At 37.7% G+C, this 27,240-nt stretch overlaps 1 protein-coding gene across 1 annotated transcript in view; it reads right to left on the bottom strand.

Moving 5' to 3' along the window:
• LOC102854933 (alpha-2-macroglobulin-like) overlaps nt 1–27,240 on the bottom strand; it is a 121,260-nt gene that overhangs the window by 33,868 nt on the left and 60,152 nt on the right. The window contains exons 16-29 of the mRNA XM_006901760.1: nt 22,692–22,841; nt 19,500–19,611; nt 14,055–14,184; nt 13,227–13,455; nt 12,192–12,315; nt 11,939–12,060; nt 11,176–11,227; nt 10,752–10,835; nt 9,610–9,786; nt 8,533–8,620; nt 7,196–7,352; nt 3,067–3,141; nt 2,596–2,773; nt 20–243 (exon numbers count right to left, since the gene is read on the bottom strand). Of these exons, the coding sequence (XP_006901822.1) occupies nt 20–243; nt 2,596–2,773; nt 3,067–3,141; nt 7,196–7,352; nt 8,533–8,620; nt 9,610–9,786; nt 10,752–10,835; nt 11,176–11,227; nt 11,939–12,060; nt 12,192–12,315; nt 13,227–13,455; nt 14,055–14,184; nt 19,500–19,611; nt 22,692–22,841 (1,902 nt within the window). The remainder of the gene's footprint in view (nt 1–19; nt 244–2,595; nt 2,774–3,066; nt 3,142–7,195; nt 7,353–8,532; nt 8,621–9,609; nt 9,787–10,751; nt 10,836–11,175; nt 11,228–11,938; nt 12,061–12,191; nt 12,316–13,226; nt 13,456–14,054; nt 14,185–19,499; nt 19,612–22,691; nt 22,842–27,240) is intronic.

The raw sequence follows: 27,240 nt of genomic DNA, 5'->3' as shown, positions 1-27,240 counted from the left end.
TCAGAATCTCTCTACTTACCTGAGTAGATGAGAACCCTCCATGAGGATTCTGTTGCTTGGTGATCCATTGCACTATGCGTGATGCTTTGGACAGGTCTTCTGAAGATGGGGCAGGCTTCACAGTAAGATAGGCAAGGAGTACATAGGACGTTATCTCCACTTCAGCAGAAGTTGCCCGTGGTTGATAATAGAGCTGATTAGCTTCTTGTTGTTTGCCAGGGTGCTGCCAGTGGATTGAATTCTCTTTGGAAAGGAAGAGTACAATGTTTAGCTTAGATAATTACTATTAGTAGCTATAAGGACTGCAGCCTTCAATATGGATTGATGCTCAACATCAAGAAAACAAAATTTTCACCAATGGGTTGATTGACAGCATCATGATAGGTGGGTAAGGGATTGAGGTTGTTAACAGCTTTAGTTTGCTTCGCTCCACAGTCAACACTCTTGGTACCAGCATCCAGCAAATTAAAGGACAAATTTCATGGGGAAAGTCTGCTGTCAGAGACTTATCCAAAGTACTGAAGAACAATGATGCCAGTCTGAAGACTAAGATGCACCTGATAGAGGTCATGGTCTTTGCAATTATTTGCTGTGCATCAGAGAGCTGGACAATGACTAGGGAAGACAGAAGGAGAGTTGATGTCTTTGAGCTTTGGAGTTGGAGAAGAGTATTGAACATAACATAGACTGCTAGGAAAACAAATAGGTCCACCCAATAGAGAGTGAAACCAGGCTGCTCCTTGTATGCAAGGATTCTAAAGCTTCATGTGACATACTTTGGACATGTTGCAAAGAGGGACGAGTCCTTGAAGAGGGACTTCATGCTTGGGAGGCTGGAGGGACAGCTTAGGAGAGGAAATCTCTTGATGAGATGGATTGATTCAGTGACTGAGGTAATGGAGGTAAATGTATCAGAGACAATAAAATTGGCGCAGGACAGAGCAGGGTTTAGGGCTGTTGTATATCAGTTTGCTATGAGTCGCAGGCTCAACAACAACCACAACAACATCAGGAATGGGAGGGAGAAAGCGATAAAAAGGACTCAGTGCTTTGTACCCATTGAATTTTGTTCAAAGGTGATGGTAAAATTTGGGAACAGAGAAAGGTGAACAACATGAACATAATTGTAACATGTATATTTACAAAAGGAAAAGGAAAAAGCCAACTCATGATTGTTAGAATTAGAACTCCTGTAATAGATTGATGTAAATCAAGTCATGGTATTAAACAGTCACCAAATATGGGTAATTGCCTTCCATGAGATTTACAGCCTCTAACAATCTACTGGATGGCCAACTATGAGTCAGTTTTGACCCCGTGGCACATAACAACAGCAACAACGACATTTAAGCAAATAATTGTGAAAAGGGTAAACCTGGGTTTTAGGTAGTCACACTATGTCTTTGTGTCTGTTATATATTTGTGTATTAAATTTGGGCTTCATAAATGTTCAAAATCCCTAGTTCTAAGAGAGATGCAAATCAAAACAACTGTGAGATATCATCTCACCCCAGTAAGAATAGCAAAATGTAGCAAAACAGCAAACAACAAATGCTGGGGAGGTGGCAGAAAAACTGGAACCACTGTTGGTGGGAGTGTAAAATGATGCAACCACTATGGAAGGCTTTATGCACTTTCTCAAAAATTTGGAAATAGAAATACCATTTGATGCAGCAATTTCACTACTGAGAATATACCCTAAAGAAATCATAACTGCCACCCAAGCAGTGGGTGAGCAAATATATGCTCATGCATGTTTATAGTGGCTTTGTTCACAATTTCAAAGAGTTAGAAACAACCCAAGTGTCCATCAACAAATGAATGGATAGAGAATCTGTGGTATATTCACACAATGAAATACTATGATGCATTGAAAAACAAGGAACGAATGAAATATTATAGAAAATGGGTGATGGCCCTGGAGGACATTTTGCTGAGTGAAATATCTCTGTCACAAAAGGACAAATATTGTATAGTGCCACTGTTGTAAAATGGGACTGACATATGGGTTGAGGGGAGACTGTGAAGGAGGGGATAAATAATGTGTACTGTATTGAAACTGATGAGGGAGAGAACTCTTTAGAAGGGATATATGATTAGGTATAATTGTCATGACAGAAGTCCAGAATGAAGACTGCATAGTGGAGTGGACTTGGGGGGAGGGATTGTATAACAATGAAAGAATTCTTCTTTTACTTTTCCAAGAAAAGAGTGAATTGAGGGGAGGGGTGGGCATAGATAAAAGTGCAACAATGAAATAATAAAAATCCGAAGTCTCTGTAAACTTTAATTATAATTAATTAAAAAAAGAAAAGTATCAAGAATCCAGAAATTAACTCATCTACCTAAAATGAATTGGCATTTGACAAGGAAACAAAATCTGGTTCAGTTAAAAAAAAAAACCCAACTCAAAATTTGGTCTTCATAATGTTTATAATGTGTGAATTAATAAAATGATTTCTGTTACTGCAAGAATTTAAATGTTAAGTAAATTGTTATTATATAAAGGTAATGTGTTAGCTATTCAATACATCCTTTTTCATCTTTTGACCACTGATAATTGCCAGACATTAATTTTTCTGTAGCAGATCTTACCTTCTTTCACAGCCTCTTTGTCTAGTGATTCAAGTAGCTCACTTCTCATGGTCTGCTTTCCTGCTAGGGCAAATGTATAAGCTAATAAAGCCTTTGTGTAGACAAAACTTCCTTTAGTCTCTGAGATGGATCGCCAGGCACGTTCCAGACATAACAAAGCATTGCGGACAACTGTGTGCTATGAGAAAAATGAAATGAGATCTTAAGACAGCAGAATCAGGCTAATAAACAGTTCCCACACATCTCAGATCAAAAGTCATGGCATGCCTGTGTAATATCAGAGTTCTGGCCCGAAAACTGTTTACCCTGTGATTTCAGAAAGAATCTAATCGTTTACATTCCAGTGAAGTAGCCCATAATGAAATTCTATGAAACCACACTCCTTTTTTTCCCTCAGTGATGCATAGTTTCATGCTTTTATTCTTTTAACATTTGTGGAAGTGTAAAGGTATGAGCTGGCATAGTACATACATTGACAGGCAGAGGTATCTCTAGCAGAGCGATGGTGATGTAGGCAGAGAGTGTCACTTCATCATTTACTCCACTCTGGCAGAATGAGAAGCAAAATATTGAAACACTTCACTGATTTTTAACAAGAGTTTGATAACTTTGCTCTTCCCCAGGGGCCCTTTATTATTTCTACCCATTGCTCCAATGCCCTTGAGTAGAAAATAATGAAGAATTTACTAAAACGTCTTTTCCCCCTCCTTGTGACATATTGCTGATTTCTTTCCTCCTTCCTTTTTTCTAAAAGTCTTGTATCTATTTCAAATCACCTTCTTTTACTTTTAATGATAAAATGACTAAATAATTTCTTTCTCCTCATATCGTTTCATCCAATAAAAAAGAATTCCCTTTTCAGTAGGTTTTGTTGCTTTAGATTCTAACATTTGCACCAAATTTATACCACTAGAATCTGAGGAAGATATAAGAACATCATTGCATTATGCTGTTAAGGAGCTATCAAGTGGATTTTGACTCATAAGAACTCCTTGGACATCGAAATGAAACACTGCTCAATCCAATGTGATCATCTAAAACATTGAAGATAGTTCTCTTTTTCAAGAACTATTTTGTTTCTACGTTTCAAAAATCCTCTACTTTGGGGACTGCTTCTTTGATAGCAAGATACATGGGTCAAAGTGAACCCATCCTTGTTGCAAAGGGGTATTCTGAATCCATTGCTTTCAAGACAATCTTTTGACAGTCCAAGGACACATTGTTTTGGATCTTTTATGAGAATAGGAATAAACATGGATCTCCTCTAATCTGTTAGCCAAGTAACTGACTTCCAGATCTCTATTTGTTCCCATTTCCATGAAGGGTGATAAAAAAATGTGAAAATAATTGAACAATATCACTAATATCACATGCAAGCAAAGTATTGTTGGTAATCCAAAAGCAATGAGAACAGTACATTGACAGAGAACAGCTCTAAGTTCAAACTGGATTTAAAAGTGGTCGTGAAACCTGGAATATCATTGCTGATGTCAGATGGATCCTAGATGAATGCAGAGAATACCAGAAGAATGTCTTTTGGTACTTTATTGAGTAGGCAAAGACATTTATTTGACTAATTAGATCATAACTAATTACAGCTAACATTGAGAAAAATGAGAGTCTCAGAAGACTTAATCATGCTTATATGAAAGTCACACTTAGAGCAAGAAGCTATTGTCTGAACAGAGCAAGAGAACACTGCATAGTTTCAAATAAGGAAAGATGTGTGTCAGGGTTGTGTTCTTTGTCTGTACCCATTCAATCTGTATACTGATCAAATAATTTCAGCAGATGGACTCCGTGAAGGAGAATGTGGCATGAGGATTGGAGGAAGCCCTATCAATAATTTTCATTATGCAGATGACACAATATTACTTGCTAAAGAACTTGCTATAGATTATCCATAGTGAAGACTATAGTTGAATTACATCCCAACAAGAGAACAAAAATTCTCATAACTTGACTGGTAGACAACATAATAAAAATGGGAGAAAAGATTGAAATTGTCAAATATTTCATCTCACCTGGATTCACAGTCAACATCTTTTTATCAGTAGTCAGGAGATAACATATTATACTGGGAAGTATGTAGTTAGGGGCTTCTCCAAACTACTGAGAAGCAATGATGCCAGTTTGAAGACTAAGGTGTACCTGATTCAGGCCATGCTCTTTTCCATCAATTGCTATGCATCTGAGAGTTAGACTATGAATGAAGATGACAAAAAATTGAGTTGTGGTATTAGAGAAAAGTTCTAATGTCTCAAGAACTGCCAAAAGAACAGATATGTCTTAGAGGAAGTGCAGCCAGAGTGCTGCCTGAAGGCAAAGATGACATAGCTTTGCCTCACACACTTTGGGCATGTTGTGAGAAGAGACTATTTCTTGGAAAGGGCCATCGTGTTGAAGGGTTGGTGAAAGAGAGAAAAACCCTCCACTAGATGGATTGACACAGTGATTGCAGCAATGGGTTCAAGTATGTCAGAAATGGTGAGGATGGCACAGGATAGGACAGGGTTCAGATCTGTTATTCACAGTGTCATTATGGGTCGTACTCGACACGATAGCACCTAACAACAAAAATTCATTACCCAAACTTTACATGCATGTGAGTGTAGTAGAGTCTTAGGCGACTCGCAGTGGCCCTTTGAACCCAAAATCCTCGACACTTGCATGACTTTCATCCTTTCTCCAGGTTCATAGGGTTTCCGGAGGCAGGCTGTTATGGAAGGGGATGCCACTCCTGCTTCCAAGCTTGTTTTTCTGGGGGAGTTCCAATAAAACACTGTCCGCCATGGGTAACCATTATTGCATTTGACACATCAGTACTCAGTACACATCAGTACATATCACAACAGCACTCAGCATCACAATAACCACAAGTTACCTCTATAGGGCAAGTGGACACACCAGGCCTATACGACCTAGAAGAAAGTTTGAACAAAAACAATAAAAAACAGGCCTGAGGGCCGTGGATTAAAAGTCACGAACCTTTGGCTTGGTAGCATCTCTTTCTATCCGCTAGGTCAACTGATCACTTTCTATACTGATGTTATTATTGTTAAATACCATAGTTTTTATCTGTCCTACCTTTGTCCTCACAGTCACAAAATGATTTTTTTAACACTTTAAAGAGATCTTTTGCTTTAGATTCACCCAATGCAGTAAATAGTTAACCATCTTTATTGCTTTGTCCATGAGCACTGATTGTGGATACAAGTAAAATGCAACCCTTGAGGACATTATTTTTTCCATTTATGTTACTTATCAATCCAGTTGTGAGGATTTTACTCTTTTTATATTGCAGTGAAATCCATACTGAAGACTATAGTCTTTGATGCTCATTAGGAAGAGCTTCAACTTCTCTTCACTTTAAACACAGAGTTGAGTCCTATACATATCATAAATTATTAATGAGCCTCATTCCAATCCTAGTGGTGCATTCCTTTTTAAATAGTCCAAATGCTCAAATTATTTGCTCAACATAAAGACTGAGTAAGTATGAGGAAAACACACATACACACACACACACACACACGCACACACATTGTTGTTGTTAAGTGCCATTGAGTCATAGGCGACTCATAGCGACCTTATGAACAAAAGTCCTCAACACTTGTGTGACTTTCATCCTTTCCCCAGGTTCATAGGGATATATATATACACACATATACATATACATATACATATACATATACACATACACATACACATACATATACATATACATGTACAGCTGTCACTTGTGGTTGCTGTGAGGCTGAACACTGTGACACTGATGTGTCAAATGCATTAATGGCTGGTTACCCAAGGCGGACAGATAGTGGGGTGGAGCTCCCTGATGAAAACAAGCTTGGAAGGAGGAGTGGCATTCACTTCCGTAATAGCTTGCTTCCAGGAACCCTATGAACCCGCAGAGAGGATGAAGGGCACCCAAGCATCAAAGAGTCTCCTTAATAGGGTCGCTATAAGTTGGCTGTGACTCGACGGCACTTAACAACAACAACATATATATGTATATATATACACACACACATATATGTATATATGTATCTGTATGTATGTGTGTATATGTATATTTTTTTTAAAAATCATGTAGTATCATTTTCTTGCTACTAGAAAGTAGGGAGCCTGATGGCCTTGTGGCAAAATATTTTGCTGCTATTTCCAAGGTACATTGTTTGAATTCTCTAGCTTCTATGTGGAAGGATAGATAATCTACTCCAGTGAAATTTACTGTTTCTGAAAATCTGCTGGAGTGTCAGCTATGGGTTGGTTCTGACTTGATGGTATATAACAAAAAACAGTATCACCTTACCCTCTTTGGTAACTTTCTCTTCATCTATATGTAGTTTTCTTATATTTACAATTAAATGTACTGAAAATCCCCATTCCTTGCACTATTATCTATGATTTTTTATGAAGCACACACTCATGTTCTAACGCAATCAATAAAACAGAGGTAATGATCTTTTATTCTCTGCTTTTATCCAAGATCTGACTTTTCAGCAATGATATCCCATGTCTCCGTAATATGTCAAATTGAGAAACAAGTGGTGAATCATTTCATTATGGACCAGAAAAGAAATGTAAAATGCATCACCTTAAGAGCATTGTTTAGCAGTGACCCAGAACGTTGGAAACAACCATTTTCCTTTTGCCTCTTTGAAAGCCAGGTGAAAGCATGTGTGATGTGTGAGGTCTCCACAAAGATAAATGACTGGGCTTGAGCAAAGGACTTGAGCACAAATGCAGTGAGCCTGTTCAGCAAAGAAGGGATAGCATTGTGAGGATTATATCCATTGTAATTTTTACATTGTGCACTATCCCTAGACATGAAATTCACAATTCAATGGAGGGATATTACCGGGTGATTAATGTGGGAAAAGATACATAAAAGCTGAATATTCTCCAGTATATCTTAATCTCTGTGCTGTATTTAAATTCTATTGGTTTGTACAGAGTTGATACTTTCCACTGTTTATCCTGTAAAAATACCAAAGAGTTGGAAATAACCTAAGTGCAAAGAAATGGATTAAAAAAAAAGAATGGATAGAGAAGCTGTGGTATATTCAAACAATGGAATACTATGCTGCATTGAAAAACAAGACACTCATGAAATATTATACAAAATGGGTGACCCTGGAGAACATTATGCTGAGAAAAATATCTCAGTCACAAAAGGAAAAATACTGTATAGTGCTACTGTTGTAAAATGGGACTGACATTGGTTTGGAGGGAGGCAGAGAAAGATAGGATAAATTATGTATACTGCGTTGAAAGAGATGAGGAAGAGAACTCTTTAAAAAGAATATATGATTAGATATTATTGTCATGACAGGAGTCCAGAATGAAGGCTGCATGGTGGAGTGGACTTGTGGAGAGGGATTGTATAACAATGAAAGAATTTTTCTTTTACTTTTCAAAGAGAAGAGTGAACTGGGTGCAGGGGGAGGTTGGGCTGGGGAAAAAAGTGCAACAATGAATGAATGGAAATCCAAAGTCTCTGTAAGCTTTCATTAAAATTAATTGATAAAAAAAACATGAAAAATCCCTCTTACCAGGATCCTAAGCCTTCCCACCACCATTGTTATTTCCTGAAAGTTCCTCCTCCTAATTTTACTACATCACAGTCTCCTCCCTTTAATTCACTGCTCTTTTCCCTTCATGAACAGTGCAGACACTTATTCCTCTGCAATAATACCATGTTTTCTTCCCCCTGCCACAATCTGGAAATCTTTGTTTCATTTCATGAACTAGAATATCAGAGCAGATAAACTCAGAGGCAAAATGGTGAGATCATCCAGTTGGGATGGTATATTCGTGGACTTTTAATGCCTTACTATTTATTATAATGCAATTCTAAGTATTGTTGAGTAGTCATATTAAAGAATACTGAAATACAGACCTACAGGCTGTATGTGGAAACAATTATCTTACCAAGTGTTTCCCTGAGTTCCACCACCATGATCTCCAAAGGCACTATATGAGCCATCATTGTGCTTGTAATTCAACTGTCTTTGGTATCCTGAAGAGGAAGTTTCTTATGATTATGAAGTAGCAGAAACATCGGATGATTAACTTCTTTTCTTTAGTGCTTTTGGAGGAACTATGGGTAACTACTAATTTGTTAAGATCTTTTCATGCACACCCATGTTTATTGCTGTTTTGTTCACAATAGCAAGGAGTTGGAAACAACCTAAGTGCCCATCAACAAACGAATGGATAACGAAGCTGTGGTATATTCACACAATGGAATACTATGCTGCATTGAAAAACAAGGAACTAATGCAATATTATTCAAAATGGGTGACCCTGGAGGACATTATGCTGTGAAGTATCTCAGTCACAAAAGGACAAATACTGCACAGTGCTACTGTTGTAAAACAGGACTGACATCGGGGTTGGGGGGAGACTGCAGAAGATGGATTCAGTAATGTATACAGCATTGAAACAGATGTGGGAGAACACTTTTTAAAAGGGATATGTTATTAGGTATTTTTGTCTTGATAGGAGTCCAGAGTGAAGGCTGCACGGTGGAGTGGACCTGGGGGAGGGTTTGTAAAACAATGAAAGAATTTTTCTTTTACTTTTCCAAGAGGGTAGTGTATACTAGTGTGGAGGGTTAGGAGGGGAGAAAAGTGTAACAATGAATGAATGGAAAACCAAAGTCTCTGTAAGTTTTCATTGAAATGAATAATAAAATTTAAAAAAGAGAGAAAAGGCTTGATGATACCACTGAATTTTATAGTTGTACATTGTATGTTGTACAGCTAATGTCAAGCCCATAGTGGCCCTGCAGAACATAGTAGAACTTCCAACAGTATTTTGTTTTGGTTTTTTTAAAAGGATGAAATCTTTAGATTTGATAATCCTTAAGGTTGCAGAGAGGTTTGTTTCATTGGATATAACAGCAACAAATAACTATCAATATTAATCAGAGGGATGCTGTTTGAGTTTACCCATGGATATAATAAGGGACCAATTACGGCTTCTCCTTTTGGGTTAAGATCTCACCACTGTTGAGATAGCTGATGGCTTTGGACTTAATCTCCTCTGTTAGCTGCTGTGTCACTTTCAGATAGGTCAGAACATAGATGTTAGGGACAAAAAGAATCATATTCTGCTCTCCACAGCCATAGGGCATTTGGACAAGATTCTGGAGGTTTTGCATTGCAGAAGCTAGTATGTCACCTAGGAATGAAAAGAAAAATAAAAAGTCAGAGGAATTCAGAGATGATTTGTATTGTTGTTGTTGTTGTTAGAATCATAGACGACTCATAGCGACCCTATGAACAAAAGGCCTGAGCACTGTTCATATATACAGTTTCTGTAGGGAAGCCATTTTGGAAGTGGATGCCACTCCTGTATTGGCATATGAAATACATTATTAGCTGAGAGGTTCCTCTTATGGAAGTGGAGACCAGAAAGCACAAGAAGTGAAGAAAGAAAAGGGAAATGAGAAACATAAAATACGTGGCTCAAAGAGCAAATAAGGAAGAAATATAAAGACAAGAGATAAAATCATCTGCTAGGCCACTTGTCTGGTAACAATTATTTTCAAATGTACTAGGAAGTTTTGTCACCTTGTCAGTCTTTTGAAGATATGAGGGCATATAAAGGTGATCCTGCTTATTTTTAGACTCCAGTAAATGGAGTTGTTCTTGATTGCCATGGAGTCGAGCACAACTCATAGCAACCCTATGAACAAAGGCCTTCCTATAAAGATGTCATTTATCAAAGTTCATAGAGCTTCCAGAGACATGCTATTTAGGAAGTGGATACAACTTCTGCTTCTGACCAGTAAATCTTAGCACAATATTTATTAAAAATTTTATCTTAGAAAGAGAGCTCTGGTGGCCTAGTGGCAAGAAGCTGCACTGCGATCCCGAAGACTTGCTGTTTGAGGCCATCAGCTGCTCCTGTTCTGCGAAAGAAGGATGTCAATCTCCCATGTGATGAATGGCCTCTGAAAACCCGCCAGAGGGTCAGCTGTGAGCTGGTTTCGACTTTATTGTAAACAACAACAACATCCTAGACTTAGTGCTCTTTCTCTCAAAACCCTGTCTGGTATCAGGGACTTCATTTACATGGATGGTGAGACCCATGCCCTGGCATTATAGAGATGGAAGCTGCGTCCTTTGGTTTAGAATACTTACCCACAACTGTGTATGTTGCCCTGGTAGATCCTTCAACCACATTTGAGGGAACTTTTAGAGACAACTTTTCAGGAACTTCAGAACCTATTTTTTTTTTAAAAAAATATATATATACAAATGGTTAAGATATAAATATTGTAGTCTTCAGAGCAGAGTTGCTTATAAAGTTATTTGAACAGATGAAATCATTATGAAGTACTTAAGGATAAAAGAGATAATCTGCAGACAGATCGTTGTCCTCAAGATGATTCTAGATGGTTTAGAGTTTAATTTTTGTAAGGCTAATCTTTATATGATTAAATGAATGGGAATTAATAATATACTGGTTTTCTGTATATAGCGGTGAATTGAAGGTCTTTAAAAAATAAAAATGGTCTTTAAAAAGTGGCCTTTCTTGGGAATTTTGTCTATTTTTGATACATACCTGATGCACAGAGCAGTGTGTTGAAAGTTTCTTCCTTTTCTATTCCTTCAGGCTTTATATTAAGAAAAAAAAAGTAAAGTGATATAGAATATTTAGGGTAAAAAAACCCCAATCACTTTAAAATAGAGGAGGAAATGATAGTGAAAAATTGAGTTGTAGATACAGCCATATTCTTGAAAATGACATATCATATTTGTAACATACACATTGTTGCTACTTGCTTTCATGGGGACCTAATGTGAGTTGAGTAGATCTATGATCTGCAGGGTTTTCAAGTCTGTGGCCTTTTGGAAGCAGACAATAAAACCAGCTTCAGAGGTGCCTCTGCATAGTTTTGAACTTTTTGATGGTTGTAGAACACTGTAATATTTGCATTATCTAAGATTCCTATATAAATTGTTGTTGTTGTTATGTATTATCAAGGTGGAACAGACTCAGCTTCAGTGGGTTTTTGAAGGCAATAAGTAGAATGGGAGGAGAATGTCTGTCTTTCTGTGTGCCTTTGGGTTGACAGTGCACCCCCTTACTGCTAAACCACCAGAGATCCATAACAGCTATGCTGCAATCAATCCTAAAGGCACACAGTTCAAGTCCAACAGCTGTGCCATGGGAGAAGGATGGGTAATCTCCTCCTGTGCATTTAACTGCCTCTGAAGACCTGTCAGCTATGGGCCAGTTCCGACTTGATGGTACACAGTAACAACCACCAACATACTATAAAATAGATCCTCTAAGATTCAGAGAAAACTTGTTACTCAGATACCTCCACTAACAAGGACTTGATTACTGTATCCTTCTTTCCAAATGGTGGAATTTTAGATTCTTCTTTGTTGCATAATTCCTGAGAGTGTACAGCTTCTGCTGATGCTGTGAAATTCACCTTTCCTAGAGGGAGAGGGGATAATGGTTAAACAGTAACTTTATATTTAATAGTTTCTCCTTTTGAAGCAAGTCAGAGTGGACAGTAAATCACTAGAATGTAAGAGGTGAAATGCGTCAACACCTTTATCACTCACCTAGGAACTTTGGGGTCACAGCCCAGGACACAGTTTTCCTCCCATTTTCACATATGCAGTAAGAGTCTGCATTCTCCTCTTGGACAGCGAGGAAGGCAGATGAGTCTTCCAGCGTCACATGGACCTGTTACCCATACCCATGCACACATTTGAGAACACAAGCAGATGATGGGGTCAGTTATAGGGCCCGCTGTAGGGAAAGAAGCTCAGGGGACAGTGTATGCTAATCCAGAGGCCTGATGGCATGAAGCTGATCCTGAACCCCATGTGTTACAGAGAAGAAGTAATTCCATCAAGTCTGACTGACTGTGTGACCTTTGTGAAATGGTTCAGCAGGTCTGTCTTTGGTGACTCTGCTGTGAGAGTGTGAAATGTCAGCCAGGTTAGTAACTGATCACAAAGTACCGTGGTATCTAGTGACATATGAAGCTTACAATTTCAGTCAAGGTAAAGCCTATCAAATACTTTTTAGATTAGGTGATTTCAATAAGGATATTGAACAACTGACAAGAATTAGAATAAGGAATTTCCAGGATTTAAAATGTGTGTCAACACAGGAATATCTATTTCCTTTAGTCACTGTTTAAAAGTGAAATAATAAGGTGAAAATATTTGAACTTAGGAAGAGACAATTACAGAGGGTTGAGTACATATAATGTTGTGATTTTGAAATTGGCACGTAGCTCTTAATACTTATTTCTTTTTAGTATTTCCAAAATTAAGAAGGCTGACCCATTGTCACCACATTGATTCTGATTCATCGCAATCCTGTAGGACCTAGCAGGACTAGGGTTTCCAAGGCATCTATCTTTATGGAAGAAGATGGTTTCATCTTTATCTTGTAGATGAGCTAGTTGAAATGCTGATTTTTTGATTAGTAGCTAAATGCTTTCCCTACAGTGACCAGGGCACCTAAACCCAAATGTTAGAATACAATATATTAAATTATGATTTACCTTTGAGACCAGAGACGCTAGTAATGAGTGATGGTCATTGTTCTTCCTTCTACTTTGATTCATTTCTATAGTCCCTTACCTGAATGCAATACGACAAATAGTTGAACACAGTGACTTTCAATGTGAAAGCTTCTCCTTTCACCACAGAGTAGGGGAGAGTAAGTTCTAGGAAGAATGGTTGGAAGGCTTGTAGAGAGATGATGGGATAGAGGCCAAGTCCTGTTGTTTTGGACAAGCAGAATGCACTGGCCTTCCATTCCGTGATGGTGTCAGGGACTTTCACTGCCATCTCACTTTCACCTGATGAACTAGTTAAGGGGGGGAGGGGAAGAAGAAGAAGGAGATTGAATAAATCCTTGTAGCTGACCTTAGACCATAGTTAAGCACTTAGTATGGTAAAATGAGTCCTGTTTGCACAGTGGTTAAACAAATTAGCTGCTAAGTGAAAGGTTGGCTGTTTGAACCTACCAGTTACTCTGTGGAAAAAATGATGGTCTAAGTCAGTGAACATTTACAGCCTTGGAAACTGATAGGAACGTTCTAGTCTGTCCCAGAGGGTTACTATAAGTTAGAATTGACTCAGTGGTAATAAATTTGATGTTCTAGTATATATTAAACTTGACCTTGACCTACAGTTTGGCCCTTTAATGATGCTCAGAGAGGCTTTTTTTGGGGGGGAGGGGAGAGGGAGTAGAATGTGTAGTTTCCCATTCTCTACTATTTTAGATAGCTCAGGAACCAAATCTCAACAAACCTGCATTGGTTAGCTGTTAAATAGTTGAACCGTGAACCTAACTATTTGCTCAAGAAAAGTGGACTAGTTCTGAAAGGAAACCTGGAGGCAAGGGTAACACAGGATTATAGGAAGGGTACAAATCTCCTAAATAAAATTCAAGAGAATATTTACTCGAGTACAACCAATTCCCAGATCCAGGTCTCGGGGAAATACTTCCGGATAATCTCTTGGACAATTTCTACAGGTCTATGCGGTATTATAGGTTGAACAATTCCACCAACACCAGGGCTTTGAAGCTGGTCTATGGAAATAAGGAAACAAGACATAGTGCTCAGTGCAAGCTTAATTCTTATCATTAATGTCTATTAATGACAGACATTAATTTCTGATAAATAGGCAGGATGAGATTATTTGCTTAGGCAATAGTTAATATTATTGATAAGTGCTGTTAAGTCACTTGCAACTCATAGTGACCCTATATATGACACCTCTGAACTCTGCTCTACCGTGCACCAACCTTATGATCTCTGACACACCTACCTCCATTATTCCTGTCATTGAGGGTCTTTCTCTCTTGTGCTGTCCCTCCAACCTCCTAAGCATGATGTCTGTCTCCTAGGATTGTTCCCTCCTTGCAACATGCCTAGATGAAGCTTCAGAATCCTTGCCTTCAAGGAGCAGTCTTGTTTCACTCTCTCTAGGACCAGCCAGTTTTCAAAGCAGTGTATATGATCAGCTCAAAGGTATTAATTCTTCTTCTATCATCCCTAGTCATTGTCTGACATATATGAAGTAATTGCAAAAACCATGGCTTGGATCAAGAGCACCTCAGTCTCCAGACTGACATCATCGCTCTTCAGTACCCTGACAGCAGACTTTTTCAGTTCAGTGCATCTTTTGATTTCCTGGCTGTTAGTACCAAGAGTGTTTATTGTGGCGCCAAGCAAACTAAAGCTATCAATAATCTCAAACTCTTCATGGTCTATCATGATGTTGCCTTTCAGCCCAGTGGTGAGACTTTTTGTTTTCTTGATGTTGAGCTTCAATACATATTGAAGGCTGCAATCACTGACCTGCTGCAGTAAGTGCTTTAGATCATCCTCAGTTTCAGCAAGCAGAATTGTGTCGTCTGCATAACACAAGTTGCTGATGAATCTTCCTCCAATCCTGATGTCACATTCCTCCTCATTAAAGCTCTGCTTCTTGAATTATCTGCTCTGAATATAGATTGAAAAGCTATGGAGATAGGACACTCCCTTGCTTACACCCTTCCAGATCCTGAACCATGCAGTGTTTCCTTTTCCCTGTTCTGACAACTGCCTCCTGGTCCAAGTAGTTTTTGCATAAGCACTCAGGTTTTGTGGGATTCCCATTCTTCTCAGAGTTAGCCATGTTTTGTTGTTATCCACACAGTCAAATGCTTTTGCATAGTCAATGAAACACAGACATTCCTCTGGTACTCTCTCCTTTTAGCCAAGATCCATCTAACATTGGCAAAGATGTCCCTAGTGACATGGTCTCTTCTAAACCCAGCCTGCACATCTGGCCATTCTCTGTTGATGTGCTGTTCCAGTGTTTTTGGATAATTTTCTGCTGGATCTTACTTACATGTGATATTAATGATATTGTTTGATAATTTCCACACTCTGGTGACCTTTTTTTTTAAAATAGGAACAAATATAGATTTCTTTTATTCAATTGGCCAGGTGGTTGTCCTCCAGATTTCTTGGCATAACGTAGTGAGTGTGACCAGGACAGCATATGGTTGTTTAAATATGTCAATTGGTATGCCATCAATTCCTGGGACCTTGATTTTTTGCCAATTTCTTCAGAGCAGCTTGAACTTTATTCTTTATCACTATAGGCTCTTAATCACAGGTTGTTTCATTAAATTATTCTTTGTTAGCCAATTCTTTTTAGTACGTTGAATCTTTGTACTCCTTCCATCTTTTAATGCTTCCTGTGTCATTCAATATTCTGTCCACAGCATCCTTAAGTACTGTAACTCTAGGCTTGAAATTGTTCTTCAGTTACTTCAGCCTAAGAGGTGCTGAGTGAGTTTGTCCCTTTTCATTTTTCAACTCCAGATCTTTGAACATTTTATTATAATCCACTGTTTTGCCTTCCCATGCTTCCCTTTGCAATCTTCTGTTCTTCTTAATTTCTTGATTTCTTCCCTTTGCTTTGGCTTCATGATTATTCATAATCTCTTCTATCATCCATTTTAGCTTTTCTTCTTCTGCTGTCTTTGTAATCACCTTTTGCATACTTCCACAGCTATCTGGTCTTTGCTTATTAGTATTCAAGGCCCCAAACATGTTCCAGAGATGGTTTTCACATTTAGGAGGGAGAGACTCAAGATCAAACTTCAGTTCTTGTGGATTTGATTTGATTTTCTTTAGCTTTAGTTAGAACTTCCTTACAAGTTGATGATGGTCTAATCCATTGTCAGCATCTGGCCTTATTTTCACAGCTGATATTCTACTTCTCCAAAGATTTTCCCCATATATGTAATCAATCTGAATCATGTGTACACTGTCAGGTGAGTTCCCTGGGTATAGTCACCACGTGTGTTTTTTATGAAATGTATTTGTAATGAGTAAATCATTGATTGTACATAATTCTATCATGCTGTTTCTATCCTAATTCCTGTCACTGAGTCCATGTTTCCCAACTGCCAATCCCTTTTCCTTGTTCTCAACTTTGCATTCTAGTCACCCATTATTATCAAAATATCTTGCCTGAATATTTGATATACATAAATTTCCTGTTGCAACAGTTAGTAGAAGTCACCTATTTCCTCCTCTTTGGCTCTTTTTTTTTGGTACATAATTGTGAATGAGAGTGGTATTAATAGGTCTTTCTCATATCTACATGGATATTTTCCTGTCGCTCACAACACTGTATTTCAAGATCGATCGAGAAATGGTCTTTTTAACTATGAGTGCTACCCTGTTTCCTTTCACCTGTTCATTTCAAGCATAGTAGATCACATGCTTCTCTAATTCAAAATGTCCCATATGTACACAGAGAAAGAAAGAAAAAAAAAAGAACCCAAACACTAGTGATAAGAAGTTGCTCTGCCAATCCTAACCATCAGTTTGACTCCATCAGATGACCAATCACCTTTTGTGTGATTTTCAGCCCCTGATAATCCACTGAAGGTCAGCTATGAGTTTATTTCAACTTAAACACAATATATATGTACACACAGAACCAGTGAAGGCATGCTTAAATACACTATATCTGTTAAAGCAGAGTTTAGCTTGATTAAAAAAAATAGCTTGATAATCCAGAAATAAGAACATACCTATTCTGAATCTGTGAGTATATGCCCCAAATATTATATAAGTGTGCTTTATTTTTAAAGTAAAAAGAAATATATTAGTTTAATTTCAAAGTTCATATATGTTGTTTCACACTATTTTTCATTCACATTGTGTTTAGACAATCATTGTTTAGACAATCATTCCCATTCATTATATTTTATAAAATTAATCAACAGTGAATAATGCCCATCATTGCCCTTTTTTTCCAGATCCGCACCAGAACGTTCCCATTTCCTTTACCCAACCCTCCCTTCACCTATCAAATTATGCAACTTTGTGATTAAGCCCCTGCCCATCCCCACCCCTCTGCTCCTACCCTCCCATTCTAGAATCCTTATACACATTATACTAGCTATCTTTCTACAATAATGGTCTTATACAGTATTTTTCCTTATGAGACTGAGTTAGTTCACTCAGCATAATGCTCTCCAGTTCCTCTCCAATTATGTAATGATTTTCAAATCATTGCTCTTGAGTGCTGTGTAGTATCCCATTGTGTAAATGTAACTCAATTTCACAATCCATTCTATTGTGGTTGGACATTTGAGCTCTTTCCATGTTTTTGCGAGGGTGAATAGCACTGCTATGTACATTGGTGTACAAATCTCCATTTGTATCTCAGTTCTTATTTTCTTGGCATATATTTGAAGCAGTGGAATGGCTGGGTCATGTGGAATTTCTATGTTCAGCTTTTTGAGGAAATGTCAGACTGCATTCAAGAGTGGTTGTACCGTTTTAAAATTCCACCAACAATGCATGAGAGTTCCTATCTGTCCTCATTCTCTACAACATGTATTACTTGCTGTCCTGTTAAACTTTGCCACTGCTACAGGGGTGAGATGTTTCTAATTGTGGTTTTGATTTACTTCTCTTATTGCTAGTGATTTAGAGCATTTCTTCACATATGTTAGCCATAAAAATATCTTCCTCTGCAAAAAGCCTTTCCATATCTTTTGACCATTTTGTAATTGTGTTATCAGTCTTTTTTTTTTTTAAGAAGGCCCTATATGATTCTGTGAACTTTTGTTTCGATACCTTTGTCTGAGATGTTATTGCCAAATGTTTTTCCCCAGTATGTATGTTTTCATTCACCCTCTTGGAAAAAGTTTTCGATGCACACAGGAATTTGAATACATTTTATCTTTTCCTGGTTGTGTATTTCTGGCTGTATTTGTCAGATATTTTATATAATGGTAATTAATTTTATGAAACACAGGAAAGTCTGACTTAGATATACTACTGAAAGCTTGATGAAAAGTAGATAACTTTGATGTCATGAGTTTATTGTTGTTCTTGTTAGGTGTTGAGTGTAACTCAGAGCGACCCTTTGAACAATGGATTTGAACTCCACCCTATCCTGTGCCATCCACACTATTCCTGACACACTAGAGCCCATTGCAGCAGCCACTGTGTCAATCTACCTAGTTAAGGACTTCTCCTTTGACTTCCCTCCACCCTTCCAAGCGTCAAGTCACTCTCTAAGGAATCACTCCTCCTAGCAACATGCCCAAAGTATGTGAGGTGAGTCTCATCATTCTTGCCTTTGAGGAGCACTGCAACTGCACTCTTTCTAAGACATATTTTTTTGTTTGTTGCTCGTGCATAGGATGTTCGGTGCCCTTCTCTAACATCATAGTACAAAGGCATCAATTGTTCTTGTCATCCATATTCATTGTCCAGTTCTTGGATGAATAGCAAGTGATCAGAAAAATCATGGCCTAAATCAGACCATGTTGTTGTTGTTGTTAAGTGCTGTTGAGTCATAAATGACTCATAGCGACCCTAGGAAAGAAAGTCCTGACCACTTGTATAGCTTTCATAGTCTCTGGAGGCAAGCTATTTCAGCAGTGGATGCCACTCCTGCTCCCGAGCTTGCTTTAATTGGGAAGCTCCACCAAAACCTGTCCACCATTATTACCCTTGAAACATCAGTGTCACTGTGTTTAGCATCACAGAAATGACAATTACTTCGATACAGCAAATGGACAGACTAGTGTTATGCCTCTTAGAAGACTATTTGACCAAAAACAATTAAAAGCAGGCCTGAGGGCCACAGATTAAAATCACCCATCTTTGGCTTGATGGCATAACTTTCTATCCACTAGGCCTATAGAGCTATAGAATAACAATTATTGGTTAAAAACAAAAACTGGGGTAAAACATTATTTGAGAGTAATTTAACAATAGTCAACTGGTCCAATACTTGAAAAAGAAGTATCTTTATCCCACTAGCAAAATACTCTATTAACTTCTATTATTTTATAGGACAAAGAGATCACATTCTTACCTTGTGCTATGCCCATAGGATATGAGTCATAATTATCAACCACTGGCAGGTGAGGTCGACAAATATTTGGTTTATGGATTTTTGAATTGGTAAAAATATGCAATCCTGCAGACTGGAGAAAACATTAATGGTTAATGTATGTAGACAATTTCATTTATATTACTTTTCACGATTATAACATACATCCTGATTCCTATATCAGAATTTTTCTACTATTTTCTGGTGTTATTTTAGTTATAAAATATCTAGGAAATGGAGCATTTAGTCCTGTCATCCTCAAATAACAATTTTTATCTTGATTTATGCCTCCATATGTTTACCCATATACACATTTATACATATATCCCCGGGACTTTATTGCACAGAGTAATTTTTTTGTTCCTTTTTAGGGATATTGTAGCTGATGTTAGATGGATCTTAGCTGAAAGCAGAGAATAGCAGAAGAATGTCTATCTGTGTTTCATCGATTATGCAAATGTATTTGACTTCATGGATCAGAACAAACTGTGACTGACTCTGAGAAGAATGGGAATCCCAGAACATTTAATCGTGTTAATGCGAAACCTATACTTGGACCAAGAGACAGTAGTCAGAACACAGCAGGGCAACACTGCATGGTTCAAAATTGGGAAGGGTGTACGCCAGGGATGTGTCCTGTCTCCATACCTTTTCAACCTGTATGCAGAGCAGATTATCCGAGAGGCAGGGCTCTATGAGGAGAAGCTTGGCGTTAGGATTGGTGGACGATCTATCAACAATCTGCGTTATACAGATGACACAACCCTGCTCGCTGAAACTGAGGAGGACCTCATGCACTTACTGCAGAGGATCAAGGACTGCAGCCTTCAATATGGACTGAGGCTCAATGTCCAGAAGACAAAAATTCTCACTACTGGACCAATCGGTAGCATCAGGATGGATGGTGAAGAGATTGAGATTGTTCACGGCTTCAGTTTGCTCGGCTCCAGGGTCAACACTCTTGGCACCAGTAGCCAGGAAATAAAAAAACGTATTGCGATGGGAAAGTCTTCTGTTAGGGACCTCTCTAAAGTACTCAAGAGCAACGGTGTCTCTCTGGAGACTAAGGTGCGCCTGATACAGGCCATGGTTTTTGCAATCACTTGTTATGCATCAGAGAGTTGGACAATGACTAGGGAGGAGAGAAGGAGAATTGATGCCTTTGAGCTGTGTTGCTGGAGAAGAGTATTGAATGTACCATGGACTGCCAAGAAAACAAATAGATTCATCCTAGAGAGGGTTAAACCAGGCTGCTCCTTGGAGGCAAGGATTCTGTGGCTTTGCCTGACATACTTTGGACATATTGTAAGGAGAGACAGGTCTTTGAAGAGGGACATCATGCTTGGCAGAGTGGAGGGACTGTGCAGGAGGGGAAGACCCTCTATGAGGTGGACTGATTCAGTGACTGGGGTAATCGGGATGGATGTGTCAGAGGCAGTGAGATTGGCACAGGATAGAGCAGGGTTTAGGGCTGTTGTACATAGGGTCGTTATGAGTCGCAAGCGACTCGACGGCACATAACAACAACAACAATATTGGTTTTAGGCAATCTTGTGCATATTTTTCTTCATGACCTTAGTAAATTTTGCTTTATTTATGTTTTATTGGAAGGTGTACCTTTTCCTGAATACACATGCTCAAATCAAACTTTTTGTCATTTGTATTCTTTCCTTCCCTATAATTTCTTCAGATATCTACAGCATCATGATTCCTAAAACTTCCATATTTGCAGATTTATCTTTCTTCAGTAATATCAAAGTTAATGCCACTGAGTCAGTCCCAACTCAAAGCAACCTTCCAGTTGAGTTTGCAAGGCTTTAAACCTTAAAAAGAGAATATTGCCCATCTTTTTCTCTCAGAGTTACTGGTGAATTTCAACTGCTGGATAAACCAGGCTCTGGAATAGAGCTAAATTTTTCTCAGACTACGGCACCAGAACAGTGATAGTCATATATAGACAATACCCTACTGTTTTATCTTAGAGTATCTGGGAAACTGGATTTAAGTCATGATTGTTAGTGGTGGTAATGGTATGGAATAGAGAAGAAAAGGTCAGAATATAAAAGTTTAAAGTTTAAATAACTAATCAATGATAAATTTAAAGGGTTCTCTTTCATCCTTGTTCCCTCACTCCAATGATTTTTGACTCCAAAGATTCAAGAAAATTAATGTGCTCTAACCAGCTGACCAATATTAACATCAACTACCCGCCCCCTAAACCATACCCACTGACATCCAGTCGATTCTGACTCTCTTGACCTTATATTTTTTTCTGAGATTAAAATATTTTATGGAAGCAGACTGTCAAACATTCTCTTCTTAGAGCACCTGGTGCATTCAAACTGCTGACCTTTTTGATTAACGACTCGGTATGGTACACACTTTTTCTTTGGAGTTCTGTAACCCTGGTATTAGAAGAAAGAACTATGTTTTCTTTAAGGCATTATGAGAGTTATTAGTCCATTTTTGGTAGCTATTAAACTCTGAACATGGTTGAAGTTCTCTTTCATAATCATGCCTAGTAATAGTTAAGGCTGGAAATGTTTATTGAAATATGCTAACATTTTTCAATTTTTTTATGCTATAATTTTAGACATATTTTGTAATCCTTTTTTGTTGGGAAGCTACTTCCCACTTTACAAAAGTTTTACTAAACTAAAAGTGAAGAATAAAGTATTATACTTTGTATATTCTATCATTTTGCAACTATTTATCATGGAATGAACTGACATAATAAGGCGGCCAACAAAATATCCTTTTAGACCTGCTAGACACACTATGAAACATACTTTTCGGTTTGTATGTTTGTTTGGTTCTCTCCAATGTTAAAATTTCCTTGAGTTACAGAGAGAGGGTAATATAAAAATGGTGATTAGATTCAGGGTCAATGTAGTTAAAGTTTTGAGCACTAAAAATAAACTCATTTAAAAAAAACAAAAAAAAACCCCTCATTTTTTTAAGAAGTCAGGGAAATTGATACTGTAATATTTGAATGTATCTCAGGTGCCTCTGTGACGTGGATATAATATATGATAAATAATACATGTTTGTGAACCATAGATTGATTAGAGGAGGGAGATAAGAAGATTCTAGAATTTAGAAGCCTATGTATTTGCTATTTTAACAGAGACATAAGAGTGAATTTTGATTATTTTTCTAGGTAAAAAGAACTACCTTAAAGATACTGAAGACATCATCTTCTTCGAGAATCTGCATTTGTGTGTGCACAATGCCATTCTTAGCTAGATCTTCAGGACGGATGCACTGTCCAATGACTTCATTTGCAATTCTTGGCAACTCCTTCACTGGTAGCAATTTATAAACCTGAAAAAGTATGATAAGTCCATAGGTGGCACAAATGGGTAAACACTGGGCTACTAAATGGAAGTCTGACAGTTCAAACCCACTTAGAAGTGTCTGGTCTAGTGATCTGCTTCTGAAAGATTAACAACCTAAAAAAAATCTATGAAGCAGTTGTATATTGTATGCCTTAGGTGCATCATAGTTCCCTCCTTATGTCTTCACTTTTTCTTCTGTTGAGGAACTTTCCAGCGCAGGGACCTAGGTCCAAAAGACTAGCTCCACTCTTAGTAATTCTTTATAGATAGACTAACTTTTGGCTTCATTTTCTATTTGTTTTCCTCCCTTTTTATTCTTGTGAGATGAAAAGTGGTATAGACCAACCCCAAAGAGAACTTCTTCTGCATGTATTAGGGCTGTGATGGGATTAAGGATGTTGCACTCCACCATTAAAATTACTTAGTTTGCTACTTTGTGGGAATTATTGTATAACTTCCTGATTATAGCATTATATACAAATATTTTAGCAACACAAATAAATTCATGGCATTCCTCCCTTTCTTCTCCTTAAATTCATGTTCTTGCCACATGCAAAATACTTTTATTATTCCATGAACCTATTTCCAAAATCTTAGAGCACCTTTAAGTTCAAGTTCCATTCTACCACAAATTCTTCTTTATTTGTGAATCTAGAATACAATTATCTATCTTCTTTCAAAGAAAAATGGTGAAACAATTACAATGAAAATATTTCCATTACAAATGGGAGAAATTAGAGGGCAAAAAAGGGATAATAGTATGGATTAAGTAAATACCCAGCAAAACAATTTATATTAGCTTCTAAAACTTGGGGGGGGGGGAATCTCTGTTTTCTGAGAACATCTAGGCAATGGCTCTGTCATCCAAACTGTAGATTTTGGTCACAGATTTTGGATATCTGAATTCCTGGAGATGGAGGAATTTCTTGGCCATGGGCTTCAGTACTGCTTTCCAGGTTCACTGGGACAGTGACTTGAAGATGTCAGCTTTGGGTAGACCTATTCTCCTAAACTGATCTATTATCCTGATCTGATTCCATGTCTTTCCAGGCCAGCTGGACTCTTCTGATTCCTTGCGTATGTCAGCCTCATTACCTCAGTTTTGTGTGGTGCCTCCATTTTAATGTTAGCTCCACACTCCATAATTAAGTTGATAAAAATCAGACTCTTTGACATTTAAGAAACCTTGACTTCACCTTTATAAATCTGAGTAGTTATGGCTCCACACACTGACACCTCAAAGATAATAATGACCTAACCCTTTGAGACATAAGTATCCCTGCTTCCCATGCTCCTTGTCCTTTCATCTCCTTCCTGGCTCTAGTTGTCAGCGTTGTCTCTGCCCTGCTCAGGTAGGTATTACAAAGGTCTTTTACTTTGTTAAGAAAAATGCAAACAGAGTGAAGCAATACCACTCCTTCAATAATCCTTGACTAAAAGGCATCAGGCTCTCTAGTTCTGGGGGCTTGCAAGTCTCTCTGCATTGGCAAGTACATGGAAGTATCTCATTCCACCAAGAAGTCTCCTGCTCAAATGCACTCAACTCTCATATGCTGTGGATCAGCCTCTATGCTGTCTTCCATTAGCTTCCATCTTTTTTTTTTTCCTTTCACACACACACAAAAAATTGTTTGCATGTAATCATCAACAAACAAATGGATTTAGGAACTGTAGTATAGTCATACAATGGAATACTGTGCAGCACTAAGAGCCACAATTTCATAAATTACTATATAACCTGAAAAAGATGGGAGAGCATTATTCTGAGTGAAATATCTCAGTCACATAAGGATAAATATTGCACAAGGCCACTATTGTCAAAATAGAAGGATAACTGAGCGTCAGTCTCCAATTTGCACAAGTCCCCAGGATCTGTTGTAGTTGTTTTTCTGCCAATGTTTCTCTTGTAATCCATTCTGTCTCCAGTGTTTAAATTCTTCTCTCTTCCTTCTGAGCCTTTACCATAATTCTAACAACACTCTCTTCAAGGCAATCCAGGCTTTCATGCACCTTGAAATCCTTCCAGCTTCTTCTACTCAGTATGCAGTTCCAGAGCCACCTCCATATTTTAGACATCTGTTAGAGTTCCTCACTCTCAATATCAAATTCTTATTTATTGTAGGTGGCCTACGGTTAAGGCATTGTGCTGTAATCCTGAAGGCACTTGATTCAAATCCACCAGTTTCTCTGTGGGAGAAAGATGGGCAATTTCCTCCAGTGTGATTAAACTGTCTCTGAAAACCCTCGGTTGGTTCTGACTTGACAATAGATAACATCAGAAATAAAAACTGTACCATATGAGGGTGGTTCTAACAAATAGAATGGTACACTTTAGGAAGCTAGGACTCCAAATTCAGGATGCCAGCTCTAGGAGAAGACTGCCTCTGTTAGTTCAAGAGGAAAGCTTTTGTTTCTTCAGCATCTGTGAGCTTAGTCATCCTTTGGGGTCTCTATGTCTTTGCCTTTCACTGTGTCAGGAACTCCTCACTTCATGAATCTGGATCCAAAGGATGTACTCCACTCCTTGTCTTCTTTCTTGGTAGACCTAAAGGCCCTCTCTATTTGTTTTCTTCCTTTTTGTCTATTGTGAGATGAAAGATATTATAGGATACATCCCAGAGAAATTGTCTTTCTACGGATCAGGGCTCTATGGTAATGAGGATGTTGCATTTAACTTTTAACCCTTTTACAACTCCATGGTTTATCAAATCATGGGGATTTGATATTGTTACATAGCTTCCACATTACATTATTACATACACATATTTTGGGGGAGACACAATTCAATCCATGACACTGTCTAATTGGTTCTTTGTTTTTATTCTTGCTCCCACATTATTGTCAGTCAGCATGATCTTTTTAATAGATTAATCTAAATTGACATTTTCTTAAAATTCTAATTGATGTATAACTCCTTTGACAGTCAAGTCCAAACTACACATCGGGCTGATAAGGGTTGACACAATTTTCCTTGTTTACATTTCAATCTGTAGCCTCTACCACTCTTCCCTCTCACTAATACAGATTATTAGTTTTTTTCTCTTTTTTAAAATTCATGGGCATTTTTTTCCTTCAAAATTCCTGTACATTTAGCTTCATGCTTTTCTTCATTGACATAATACTTCATTTAATCATTCCCATGCATTGTGTTTTATAATATTAATCACCATTGAACTATGCATATCATTATCTCATCTTTTCAGGTCCCCACAAGATCTTTCCCAACTCTTTGATCCCCTCTCTTCATCCACCAAATTGTTCAACCCTGTGATTTCTCCCCTCACTATTCTCATTCCTTTGTTCACATAATTTCCCCCATTGTTATTTTTCTAATTTTATAATTACAGAGTGTTTGTCCTTATGATGAGATAGAGTTAGTTCGCTCAGCCAAATTCTTTCTAATCTCTCTCAAGTTATGTAGTACTTTTTAAAATTATTGCTCCTGAGTGCTACATTATATTCCATTAGATGAATGTACTAAAATTTCTCAATTCAGTTGTGGTTGGACATGAGGATTGTTTTCATGTTTTTGCAGTGGTGAATAATGTTTCTATGAACATTGGTCCACAAATCTCCGTTTGTGTCTCAATTCTAATTTCCTTAGGGTATGTTCCTAGTAGTGAAATAGCTGGGTTATATGGTGTTTCTATGTTGAACTTTTTGAGGAAATGCCAAATTGCCTTCCAGAGGGGTTGTACCATTTCCCATCAGTATATAAAAGTTCCAATCTCCCCACATCTTCGCCAACATTTATTGCTTGCTGTCCTGTTAAACTTTGCTCAATGCTCCTGGGATGTGATGGTATTCCATTGTAGTTTTGATTGCATCTCTCTTATTGCAAGTGATTTTAAGCATCATGTCCTTTGTTAAAAGTTCCGATGTCTTTTGCCCATTTTGTAATTGGGTTTTCAGTCCTTTTTTGTGGAGATACTGTAGTATTTATTCTGTAAATTTTGATTATGAGACCATTGTCTGAAATTATATAGCCAAATGATTTTTCCCAGTCAGTAGGACTTTTTTTTTTACCCTGTTTGAAAAAGTTTTTTGAGTACAGGAATGTAATCTTTTTTTTTTTTTTTTTTTTAGGAATGTAATCTTTAGAAGGTCTCATTCATCAATTTTGTCCTCTCCTGGTTGTTTATTTTTGGGCATATTTGTCAGCCTCTTCATAGCATAGGCTAGGCCGGCCTTCTATACTTGATACCATTTTGTCTCTTCTGATCTTTATGGTTATGGACTTTACCTTCAGGTAAGTTTTTACTTCCTTGAACACCCTAAACTTGTCCTTATTCAGGACCTTTGGGTATGAGGCTTCTATTTTTTGTTATGGCTCCTTCCTACCCACACATTAAGCTTTTTTTTTTTAATTTTAACTACTTTAAAAA

Source organism: Elephantulus edwardii, unplaced genomic scaffold (genome assembly GCF_000299155.1).
Source record: "Elephantulus edwardii isolate Elephantulus edwardi_28Jun2011 unplaced genomic scaffold, EleEdw1.0 scaffold00342, whole genome shotgun sequence".
Lineage (NCBI taxonomy): Eukaryota > Metazoa > Chordata > Mammalia > Macroscelidea > Macroscelididae > Elephantulus > Elephantulus edwardii.
Note: the sequence above shows the minus strand (reverse complement) of the source record. Positions and strands in the feature narration are given on the sequence as shown.